Raw genomic sequence first — 12,815 nt, forward strand, 5'->3', positions numbered from 1 at the left:
TCTAACCTTTCCCTACCCGAGATCTCTAGAGTTACCGACTTAGCATTACCATTAAGCACAACATAATAGGGGAACAACCAAGTCATGCCTAAGATTATATCAAGTCAGTCATATCCAATATAATCAAATCAACCCAAATTTGAAAATCCATAAAAACAACAAAACAATACGATATACATGGGTTACTATGACTGACTCTTCAACTGGGGTAGAAACATAGATGGGGGCATTAAGTATATGACAAATCATATCAAAATCTGAGGCAAATCTCACGGATACATAAGAATAAGTAGAACCCAGATCAAACAACACATAAGCCATTCGGTCACAAACAATAATAGTACTTGTGATCACTGCATCAGCCCCTAAACCTCGGTCTTTCCCAGAAAGGCATAAATCTGAGCCCTGTCATCTTGACGGGCAACCTCTTTGCCTGTCTGTACTATTCCTCTACCTGCATTACCATTTCCACGGCCTCCATAACCTTGCCGATTTCCTCCTCATATGCCCAGGCTCTCCATAGTTATAAAACACATAATAACCTAACCAGGTAAGCATTGTTGCTATTGGGGTAGTCGTACCTGACCCTCTTTGATAGACAATCAATCCATGAAATTGTAGTATAGCTTCTAACCTCAATTGACGTAACTTAATTTCATCATTCGTTGGATAACCCACACATGTTATGACAATAATACTAAATGTATTTTTCAAAGTAATGGTGTTCATTATCTAGTCGTCCCTTACCAAAATTTCTTGAATATTGCCACCTATAAACTTGAATCTACAAATCTGACCTTAATCCCTTCATAAGCGATGATAGTATCTAGCGAGCCCCACAAAACTCTTAATTTCAGTCACAAAACTAAGTCGGACCCAATTCCTAACTGCTTCAATAATTTGGGGATCTACCTTTACCCCATCCCTTGAAACTTTATGCCCCTAAAAGGCAACCGAAGTCAACCAAAATTCACACTTAGAAAATTTTGCACACCTCTTTTGTTTTTGTAAGCACGTGAATGCTAGTTTTTCTACTGTTTTTGATAGCATTCAATTTACTACAGGGTTTTATAGTCTATCCTTGGTTGCTAAACACTGATTGGATTGCAGGGATTAGTTCGGATTTAATTTGGGTTCTATAAGGAGACCTGGGAAAAACAGAGGAGATAGGGCTGAAGTTCTGTCTCGCCCTGTCCCGCTTTAGCGGGGAATTCTCGCTCTGGCGGCCTCGCGCTGGCGAAAATATCCTGCCTCAACAGCTCAAACAAAAACAATACCCAAGCAATATTTTTTTCTGGGATTTTTCTCTTTTCTAAATCTCCCAACGGTTTTCAACTTTACTAAGTAATTTAGGATAATCCTCTGAACTAGGATAATCATTGTCTACCCCGAGTCAATCCAACGATACACAATCCAACTCATTCTCATTAATTCAACACCATATCCCACACATACCCAGGATACACCCAAACACTCACGTAGTTAATACTCAAGCGCAAGACACGTTCAGATCTTTCTTACGAATCACCTCATACATTATCTAGACCTTTGCATTGAACTTAGTCGTGAGCTTCTTTTCACAACAAGTTTCACGATACTCAACAGTTACAACATGCATAGTTTCAATCAATTCAGCCAGCATATTGAACATACCAAAATTTAGACCCACATTTATTGTGCACATGATCATATAATCATATCTAAGCAAATACAACTTCCACATTCACAGTTAATTCAGGTAATAAGGAACACGCATTCACAATTTTCAAGTTACAACTCACAAGCAAGCCTGATTTCTAAATTAATTTTTTTCATAGATGACCATTACCGATCTCCCAGTACAAGAGCAAAAATGTAAACTGATGTACCCTGCACCTAGTCAAAATATCATTTATCCGAGGCAGTGAATACTTGTTCTGAATAGTGACCCTATTCAACTGTCGGTAGTCTATACACATCCTCTCTTACTAGTGATGGTGTTACCACTTTTGTTGCTCTAATTCGGACTACAGAGTGAAGGAGGAAAGATACCAATTTGTATCACCCAGATACCAATTAGATTCAAGTCATAGCACGAATGAGTAGAAAGAAGTGATTTTTTTCTGAAGTCCTATAGCCTCTCGAAGAAAAGTACGGACGTCTTCGTACCATTCTGCAAGACTCTACTAGACTCGTTTTAGTATAATTAGATCAACAAACCTAGGGCTCTGGTACCAACTTTGTCACGACCCAGACCATCGTGATTCGCACCCACACTAACCCTCATGTGGGAGAACCACTACTACAACCCAAACAAACAACTAAACCAAAATACTAAGGCATTTAAGTTACGGAAGCAAGTTAAATGCTAAGGAAAGAAATAGGGAGTTTTTTAAACTATAAACAAAAGTCTAACAACTTAAACAAATGCGGAAGTAACGCCTAGAACCTGAAAGTAATCGTACGAAAACTCTAACAAGTTCCATAAATCTAAACAAGAAGGGTTACAACCCCAAACTAATGTACTAATAACTAACTAGAAAGTATAAGTCCGAAATATGGACATAGACAGAAAGAGAACTCATGGCAGCCTAGAAGAACTGGCTCACCCTTGAATTCGAACGATAACTTATCTTCTAAGCAAGGTCTGTCAATAGCCGCCTGAAGATGCCATGTACTCAACAAAGAAAGAGCAAGTACAGTATCAGTACAAAACCATAGTGTACTGGTAGAATCACGCGACTATCTCACTAAGTGCAACATACATAAGTCAAAACAATAATACAATAACACGCATACACCGAACATATATAATATCATCATCACTTACGAACAACGAACAGTTTCACAATATCTCAAATATCACAGTTATATCAAGTTATTGGTCTTCTCATGGAACCCAAACCCAAACAGTTAGCATACCGGAACGTGGCACCCGATCCAATGTTTATGCCGGAATGTGGCAATCGATACCATATTTATGCCGGAACGTGGGAACCGATCCAAGTTAGTGTGTCGAAATGCAACACTCGATCGATTCAACAAGCCACAACCACAATCACAAAGTACATGCTTATAATCATACAATCAAGTTATGATTCATGTCATTCATCATTCATATATCCTCATTTACAATTAATGTGATCAATAATGCAACATTCGCATACCATAATGATGTAGGAACAAACATACATCACACAATCATAGAATCACAACCATCACCTACCTCGAATCCAAGCTTGAATCCCCTAAGACACTTGAATTTTCCCTTTCCGGATTCTTCCCTCTTGTTCGTGGTGTAAAAACATATAATTAACGCAAGGATCAACAAACAAGGCCTAATTACCCGGATTATAATCTATAATATCAATCCTAAGTCAAACCCTTGATCCCCATACCCAGATTAGGGCTTTTTCCACCATAATTCCCAGATCAAAACCTTCCCCCATCGATAATTACCCATGAATTTACATTCTACGGATAAAAACATGGATTCAGAGAGTAAAAACCTTACCTTTAGCCTCAAGAATGGTGAAAATCCGTCAAGGAAACACCTGGGGTCGTCCCTTAGCTCTCAAGGTCGAAAAGTGCAGAGTGAAACGATTTTGGGGTTTATTTCTGACTTAAATCGCAATTGTCCCGCCATAACGGTCCTTACCCAGCTACAGCGGGCCCGCCCTGGAGGGAATAATACCGTCACTGCAGCTTCCACGGAACCTGTGAGTTGATTTAAGAATTTCAAACTCCCATTTCACAACACACCTTCATCCCATGACACTCAGAAAATACCTATTCACGCTAAGATCAATTTCGGGAGTTCTACTCGGCCGAATTCAATTCCGTAAAGTCGTACGGGTTCCTTAACGTCTTAGCTATCTACTCATCTGATCAAAATCATAATTAAATCACCCAATTGTTACCAGATTTCCCTAGACCTTACTGACTCTGATTTCATCCAAATCTGGACTAGGTTGGAAAATTCCAAGTTACTATGAAAAAGTTTTCTGGCCCAAAAAATTTTCCCGTTGGCTTTTCTATAATGACGGGATTAGGTCGTTGCACCGCCTCTGAACTAAGAGGCATGTTGTGTTATAACTGACCTGATATTTCAGAAGAGAGTTTTCTTGATCATTTAGAGTTTGCCTTAGCACCTCTTTTTTAATACACCTGCTTAATCTTGTGAGTTTTCTTAGTGAAACTTTCTAAATTATATGCTTCTTATCAACTTTATGATCCTTGGTATAAGTTTTCAAAGCAATATATTTATTCCTAGAGGCAATGATATGATGATTATTATTTAGTATTAATGTGTTTTTTTATGCTTATTGACCATCATATTGCACTAACTTTTTATGCTTTCCTGTAATTTTAGCATGTACTATACAAAAATAAAATTGGGATCTCCTCCGGGAGAATACAATAAGCTGATTGATACCGGAAGTGATATATCGTGGATTTCGTGTAGCTCCTGCAGCAACTGTCCCCGAACAAGTGGACTCGGGGTAAGTACACTTCTTGTCCTTCATACTTCTTTTAGTTTTTTTGTATAAATTATTATTGTTATAGCCCATTTTAATTAGGTGAGTGCAATATATGGGTGATTTCTAAAACTAATTAATTTAAGAAGTCACCATCTAAATTATTTTTATGATGAATTAAGATACCTAATTATTAATTAAAGTAATGCTAAAATTAACTTCAATTAATAGGCTACCTAACTTATATGATTCTAGGTAATTTAGGATTTAGATTATCCTAAAGAAAAGGAGATAAGCATCCCATGAGATCTGTTAAAACGGTTAATTAGTCATATTTAGATCAATTAAACTTGTTATTAATTATAAAAAAGTAATATTTAACATTTGAGAATATAATTCATATCTAGGTACTAGGAATTAGGAAATAAAAGTAATATCACATAACTGCAAATAAGGAAATAAAAATACGAAGAAAACATTTAAACTATGATTTGTGTGAGCCTAAAAATAAGCATGTTCAGATATTTTAGAAAATACTTATTCATGCAGCCCCTTACACTACTGATTTTTTAGTAAAGAACAACAATGAACACATAATATCATTAATACGAGCACAGAAGTATTAGATTTAAGGAATGTGTGAATTGGGATATGAGAACTGGGAATTGGGAAATGTGGGGGAACTTAGTGAAGGAAAAATGAAAGTCATTTTCCCTTCATTGGTAGAAAAAAATGAAAAGTTTAGTCCTTATATTACGAAACACTTTATTTAGCTCTTAAAGGATTATGTAGAGGTGCCCCTCATACCATCGTCGTTGTCGCTTGGTCGGCTTATGCAAAATTCATTTATCAATCTCATAAAATGATTTCTTATTTCCTTAATATTAATTTGCTGAATTATTAATTAATTAATTTGTAATGACCCGGATTGTCATTTTTAGAAATTTACATAAAATTTCCGTTTTTACCCCTCTCAATAGTTGACTCGAGTAATTTTTGATTAGTCGGTGAAGTTGATTTGGAAATTTTGAACTATTCGTTTAACTTAAGTTAATTAATCGATAGTTAGTGGGTTAAAGTGATCATTTATTAAAGACTCTATACCACTTGACCATGGGTTAAAATGAATTAAATTATTTGGGGTTTAATATTTGAGTCATAACTGAAAAAGGAAAAGAAGAAAAGGGCGTAGGGTTTCGGCGAGGGTATTGCGTGTGTACTTCAGGTAAGTCATCAAAATTGCCAACCATCTTGTTGTATTGTATATATTGATATGAACTATATTAATGTTATTATTATAATATTGGTTATAGAAGAGAAATCAATAACCGGTAGTGTAATTGGACTCGAGGGAATAATAGTAATGGATAAAATATGTAATTTGAGCAATGATTATGTCCCATCATTGATTCATTATAATGGAAAATCATTTGAGGTTAATATACTTATAGAAGAGGTCGGTGATTATCGGTATATATGCTTGTAGTTAGGCTTAAAGATTTATACATTAGGTTTCTCAAAGCTGAGTTACTGACACGGTAACTACTGGATATATGTTTCCATTTAATCTATTATTACTATTATTATAACAATATTGGCTTAGATAGAGAAACAAGAGAAATTGAATTTAATAACCTGTGCTAACGTTTTCTGGGTGGAAAATTGTTAATGGCTAATGTAATCATTGGATAATGATTATGGGTAATCATTAGGTAATATTGGATTTATATAATGGGTGGTTAATGATCAGAAAGCAATTTTTTTTGGAGTTACTTACTACATTATAAACTAAGTTATTGATATATTGAGACTTACCCTAGGCTTGAAAATTTGAGAAGTATGAAAGTTGGAATGTTAATTGACATTAAGATTAGGAACTTGACTATATATTTGAGTGATTTTTTTTGGGTTCAGACTAGACCTATAGTGACATGAGTGTTGTTAGTTTCGGAATCTTATTGTGACTATGTACTTGAATAGATTGCATTGATTTGGAAGTTCAACGAAAAGGGAAGGCTCAAGTCTCAGAGTGATTGTTCGGTTATTTGAGGCAAGTGGATTTCTAAACCCTTGCTAAGCGTATGGAATTCGTGTATTTCCTTGTGGTATATGTTTGGGAGTAATGAGAATTGGTGATGGGTTGACTTGTCCATGTTGAAAAATTCTAATGATGGAAAAAGGGTAATAAAAAGGCTTGTTGTTTAATTATTGATGTTGTGTCACGATTGTATTGTTGTGAATTGTACATTGATGTTAAATTGGTCATCTTCTCATTATTTGTGTGAACATGTCATTTGCATTGTTCTGAGACATGGTTGTGATAAGTGTTACGTGATAAGAGGATGTACCATTATCGAGGGTCGTATCGCGCGCCGCGATGGATACTATATTTCGAGGGACGTATCGCGCGCCGCGATGGTTACTATTATCGAGGGTCGTATCGCGCGCCGCGATGGATGCATGGACAGATATGTCCCCCATGGGTCCCGGACTGAGAGACAGCGGGTGTGTATCATTAGGTCAGACATGCATCACTATACTTGACATTGCATTTCATTGCATTGCACATTTTTATTATTGATGAACTTGATCTTGTGTGTTGCTGATCTTGTGAGTGCCTTTCTGTGAAATTGGTTATTGACGAATATTGAGGTGTTATTGAGAATATATTATCTGTTAGAGTGCTATTGTTGAGATGTATGCTTTGTAAACTGTAAATTGCTAGGTTGGGTTGGTTTTATGCAGGTTGTAGTTATGGAGGTTAGGATGGGGTGTAAGGAGTACCCGTATTCTGTACCCTTAGCTTGTGTTTAGAGGTTTGCTTGTTGAGTACCGTGTGGTTTGGTACTCACCCCTTGCTTCTACAATCTTTTGTAGGTTACGAGCCCGGATCTTCGTGATACCTTCCATTCTCTTCGTTTCCGCGGCTTTCTGTGGAGATCTGAGAGGTAGTTGTTTGTCATCTCAGCGAACCTCCTTACTCCTGTTTATGATTTTGTTTTTACTTGAAAGACAACATCATTTGAGACTTGCGTATTTTATTTCAATTCTAGTATTTACATTAGAGGCTTGTGCACGTGACCACCAGGTTTTGGGGATTGAATTAAGTTGACTTGTTTTCGTAATAGTAATTGTTATTGAACTTTGCTTTATTTCCGCACTTTATAGAATGACTGGGTTTTAGGCTGACTTGTCTTGGTGGGATACGACGAGTGCCATCACATCCAGTTTTGGGTCGTGACATAATTAATTTGAGAATATTCAGGAAATTAATTTGAATTAATTAATTCGCGAAATGGAATTAAACACCATGCTTGTTCTAAATAGGGCTAGGCATTTGGTATTTCGGTTCGGTTTCGGTTTTTTTTTTTCGATTTTTTTGATTCTTGTACAACATGTACCGAACACCGAACTGAAATAATTCGGTTCGGTTCGGTTTTTGTTAATTCGGTTTTTTATATGGGCCTACTTAGTGGGCTTTTTAAAATTTTGTAATTTTTTTGTTTATTTTATTTATGTTTATTTCTTTTTGCTTATTTTACTCTGTTTTTCAAATTATTGTATGATTCAAAATAATAAGTTGTCATTAACATTGAAATTTAGCCTTGTTATAACATTGAAATTTACCGATCGTTGTTGTGCTACGGCTACCAGCTGCCCTACTGCGTGCTGCTGGTCACCGGAACAGTCGACGCTGCTATAGTTTGTAGACGACTAGACGTGGAAAGTGGGAACGGTAATTTTTGCCTTTTGGGAAGTGGGTTTGAAAGTTGAAAAGTTTGAAAAGACAAACTTTTGTTTTTAATTTTAAATTATAATATTTATTTTTAAATATTAATAATTAATATATATTATAATTTAATATATTTCGGTAAACCGAAATACCAAATTACACAAAAATTACATACCGAAAACCGAACCGAAATACCGAAAAATACAAAACCATATACCGAATACCGAACTGAAAACCGAAATACCGAAACCGAATTACCAAAATAATTCGGTTCGGTTCGGTTTTTCGGTTTTTCGGTGTTTATGCCCACCCCTAGTTCTAAACACTCATATATTTAAACAGACCCATCAGTTCTAAGAAGGTGAGTTCTCACCTTCGTTGCTAATTTTTAATTTCGATGAAGTTATTGAAGTGTGAGGTACCGATACTTATTAAATAGGTATATCCATTTTATCATGGGAGGAAATAATCTAGAACTTCGGTACAATTAAAGGATTAAATTTCTTACACCGTGAATTCTTTGGACTCAGATATTTTCTTTCTTTTCATCTTAACATATTTCTAGTTTACTATTTTGAATACCGGAGATAACAACACGTTGACTAAGATACATAAAAAAATATATCTTTCGTTTAAAGCTCCTAATCAAACTCAAAGACAGTAAAAAATCAAGACTCGAAATTTGTTTATAAAAGAAGTATGCTGAAGAAGTTCAGAAAATTCAATAGAGAAAATGAGTGCAAACATCACTATTTAAGCTAAATTTTGGTGTGAAAGCACGTTTTAAGAACAAGTGTGGTGTCTATTGGATGAAAATGTTTGTTCGGAAAGGGAAGGAATAGTTTCTTTCCGAAATTTTATTCGTAACAATTTTGCGAATTTAAAATAATTTTGCTTGAATTAAAATTAATTAGTAAAAATGAAAAATGAAGTTCGTCTAGAAAATTTATTAATCAGTCATCGGAAAAGGGCCTAAAATTCCCTCGAATTATTGGAAATGGTACAAAATTATCCTCCATCCACCTAATGGCTCCCAAATACCCTTGTCATCCATCTTTGGGTCCAATATTGACCACTTTTATAACGGATTATTATTTAAATATTTTTTTGAAGTACGTGGCGACCAAATATTGGATATATACAATTTAATTACTTAAATTAATTTACAAACTCACTCATTATTAATTATACACGACCCAAATTACTCAGACCCAACCCAAATTAGTTAATTACACGCATCCCAAATTATATTTACCCACCGATTAAAATAAATACACCCTTCATTCCCAACATTTCACTGCATCTATCAACCTTCTTCTCCAATATATTCACCTACAATCTCGAAAAATAATACTTAAATACACACATGTATCACCATAAGAAATTACCAAAACACTCATAATTTTTTATGGTGATACATGAGTGTATTTAGGTAGTGTTTTTTTTTTGAGATTGTAAGCGAATATATTGGGGAAGTAAGGTTGAAAGAGGAATTGAAATGTTGAGAATAAAGGGTGTAGTTGTTTTCATCAGTGGAGCAAATGTAATTTGGGGCGGGTGTAGTTAATTTGGGTCGGGTATATTAACTTGAGTAAAGTGTAGTCAATTTGGATCGAGTATAATGGATGAGTTTGTAAATTAATTTAGGTAATTAAATTATAGTCAATAGATGGTCACCAAGTATTTAAAAAAAATATTTAAATGACAATCTGCTATAAAAGTGGTCAATATTGGACCCAAAGGTGGATGAAAGGATATTTGGGAGCCAATAGATGGATGTCAAGGGTAGTTGGGAGCCAATAGGTGGATGCTAGGGGTATTTGGGAGCCAATAGGTGGATGGAGGGTAGTTTTGTACCATTTCCAATAGTTTAAGGGTATTTTAGGCCCTTTTCTGATCAATCATTTGCCGAAGTCGAAGTAGAGCGATGACGACAAGTCGACGACATCACGAGGGAAAAATCTCTTCTCAACTCTTCAAGAGGTAGAAGAAGTATTTCTAAATGTAAACACAATAGTTCTTCTCTTCATTACCAACAAGGGAGAAATGAACTTTATTCAAATTTCATTTTTCCTCTATTTCTCTAAAAAATCAAAACTCATCAATCCCCCAGAAGGATGGGAAATGTCTATATTATAAAAATGTATGCATGAAAAAGGATTAATTTATGAAAATGCATGCATGAAAAAGTTGTATGTCATAAGTAAGGATTAATTGCATCTGAATAAGTGTTTTTCTTTGAACTTTCCGTAATGAACTTATTTCAGATACACTTAGCAAATTAGTAAATTAGATATCTTTTAACTATCGAGCTTTAGGTTATACCTAGACAACTTAAACCACGCAACTAATCCCTTAACCATCTTTGGCTATCACTATTTTATTCGTTTAACCATAAAAAATGTCTGATTCATAAGTATCACAACCCGATTTCTTGAGTCATGATGATACCTACTATAATCAACAAATAGGTAAGCTAACTAGTAACACAGAATAACAAATAGTGGATATAAGGGTAGAAATAAGGCAGAAGAGTAATTTAATAACAGAAAATGAACAAAACAGTGGAAGCAAGCCATACAAGACATAAATACATACATACATATATATATATATATATATATAAAAGATCTCTCCTAGAACCTAGAAGTCACAAATATAGAGCTGTCTAAACAAAATAGTACAAGTCCAAAGTTTACCCAAAATACAAAGCTTGTCTCAAAATGCAAAAGACTAGCTATCAAGAATATTGAAAGAGACAGGTAAGTCAAAGACGCCAAGTGGTCACCCTCGCCTCTGATCCAAGATGCAACAGGCTCGAGTATTCAATGATGATACCTAGTGCTCGGACCTATGTCATGAAAGAGATGCAAAGTGTAGTATTAGTACCAAAACAACAATAATTAGTAGGCATCAATACTTAAAAGCAATATGAAATGATAGAATCTAGAAACAAACAGAGGTCAAAGCATAAATAAATACACATGAGTGTACTAAGATAGAAAAGAACTACGCACAACTAAAATGAACCTAACTGGACCCTATAAGCCTAGAAGGTACACTGGTGCATATATTTATGTAAAACCCAAACGGACCGCATAAGCCCGACAGGTACGCAAAAAAGCTAAACCTAATTAGAATAAGGTATGGTGAGTCCTGATCCATAGAAGTTGTAGACCGAACCTCTGACTGTGAATAATCTCCGAGTAACCAATAAGAGCCACTCAAAGCTAAGTCGTACATCGCCTAGACCTCGAACCATTAATGGTCTACAAAAGGGCAATAGGTCATAGCTTGTGTGCATCGACTCTGTAAAGGATATATATTATCATGACAATACCTTTAATATACGATTAGTAGGAATCAACTTCATACAAGATAGTGAGAAGTATGACGAGACCTCGAATCTGCAACTAGAAACGGTTGTCGGAGGATCTCATGTCAAACCATCGTCATAGAGCTACTGTGGAATGACGTCCACTCCCAAGTAATCAGAAAAACACTCCAAGATCGAACCAACTTAGTCCCAAGTCCCCAAGCAAAGCACAAAATCTCAAACATAACTCACGAGGCCATATGAAGAGGAAGGATGGATAAAAGGTCATCAAAACTGAGTCAATGACTAATCTAAGGCTCATTCTATTAGACTCCAATCTGCTACACCCGTCTACAAGGAGTTAAACCATCTGAAACGATGTTGGTGTAGAAATAAGGCCTAAAAGACTTCAAATTTCGCAAGTCTATGGAAAACACTAGTTTAAGAATAGACTAAGGTCAAATATGCTCAAACATTCAATAATAGCAACAATTAAGGCTAGCCACAAGGTAAGGATGACCACATAACCTAACAAACATGCTTTTAATGCTTAATAATCTCGATATAGGCCTATATAACCTGATTTCTAATTAAAGTTAATATGATCAACTAGGAACCCGCCCCGAATTCACTCAAATCAACATAATTTCATGTATTCAAACTCAATCATGTTTCAAGAGTTTTTCCTTTCTGTATGACCTCCAAATACTTCCATGTTATCAAAAATAGAATCACAATGTTAATATTGTCACTTAGATACTAAATTCACTAAAAACAAAGACAAACCATTCTTTTGGTCAAAATGGGAATTGTGGATCACACACCAAAATTTCCAAAAATGACTCTGTTAAAAGGTCTGAAACAGTGAACCAAATATGTGTTCCAAAATGGAACACAATTCGGTGCTAGGAACAGTGGGAACCATCGTAATCTCGACTAGGCCTCACATGATTGTGATGACCATGAAGCTGACTCTACGCAATTGCGACAAAACATCACACAATCGTGATGGATCACTGTAACGACTTGGAAAAAAATGATAGGTTAAGCAAGAGCCTATGACTTTGTGTTGACTTTATAATGAGGTTCTATGAGAGGTTTATATGTAATTTCGTTTTAATTGTGTAACTCTGACAATTTAAAATGAATAAGAAGAAGCTTGAAATTGGAAGTAGTCATTTTTGGAAAAAAATTCAGAATCTGGAAATTCGGCCAAGTGTGGAAATCAGTGAGTTTTTGGCCAACTTTGAGCAGTCATAACTCCTAGCTCAGGATGATCCAGGAGTAGTTCCAGTTATGTTTGGAAAGC

The 12,815-nt window shown here is 35.4% G+C and overlaps 1 protein-coding gene across 1 annotated transcript in view; it reads left to right on the forward strand.

Annotated features, from left to right (window-relative positions):
- Positions 1-12,815, forward strand: part of LOC125857719 (aspartic proteinase 36-like) — a 62,251-nt gene that overhangs the window by 16,343 nt on the left and 33,093 nt on the right. Inside the window, exon 3 of the mRNA XM_049537338.1 lies at positions 4,352-4,481. Coding sequence (XP_049393295.1) covers positions 4,352-4,481 — 130 coding nt within the window. The remainder of the gene's footprint in view (positions 1-4,351; positions 4,482-12,815) is intronic.

Source organism: Solanum stenotomum, chromosome 1 (assembly GCF_019186545.1).
Source record: "Solanum stenotomum isolate F172 chromosome 1, ASM1918654v1, whole genome shotgun sequence".
Taxonomy (NCBI): Eukaryota; Viridiplantae; Streptophyta; class Magnoliopsida; order Solanales; family Solanaceae; genus Solanum; species Solanum stenotomum.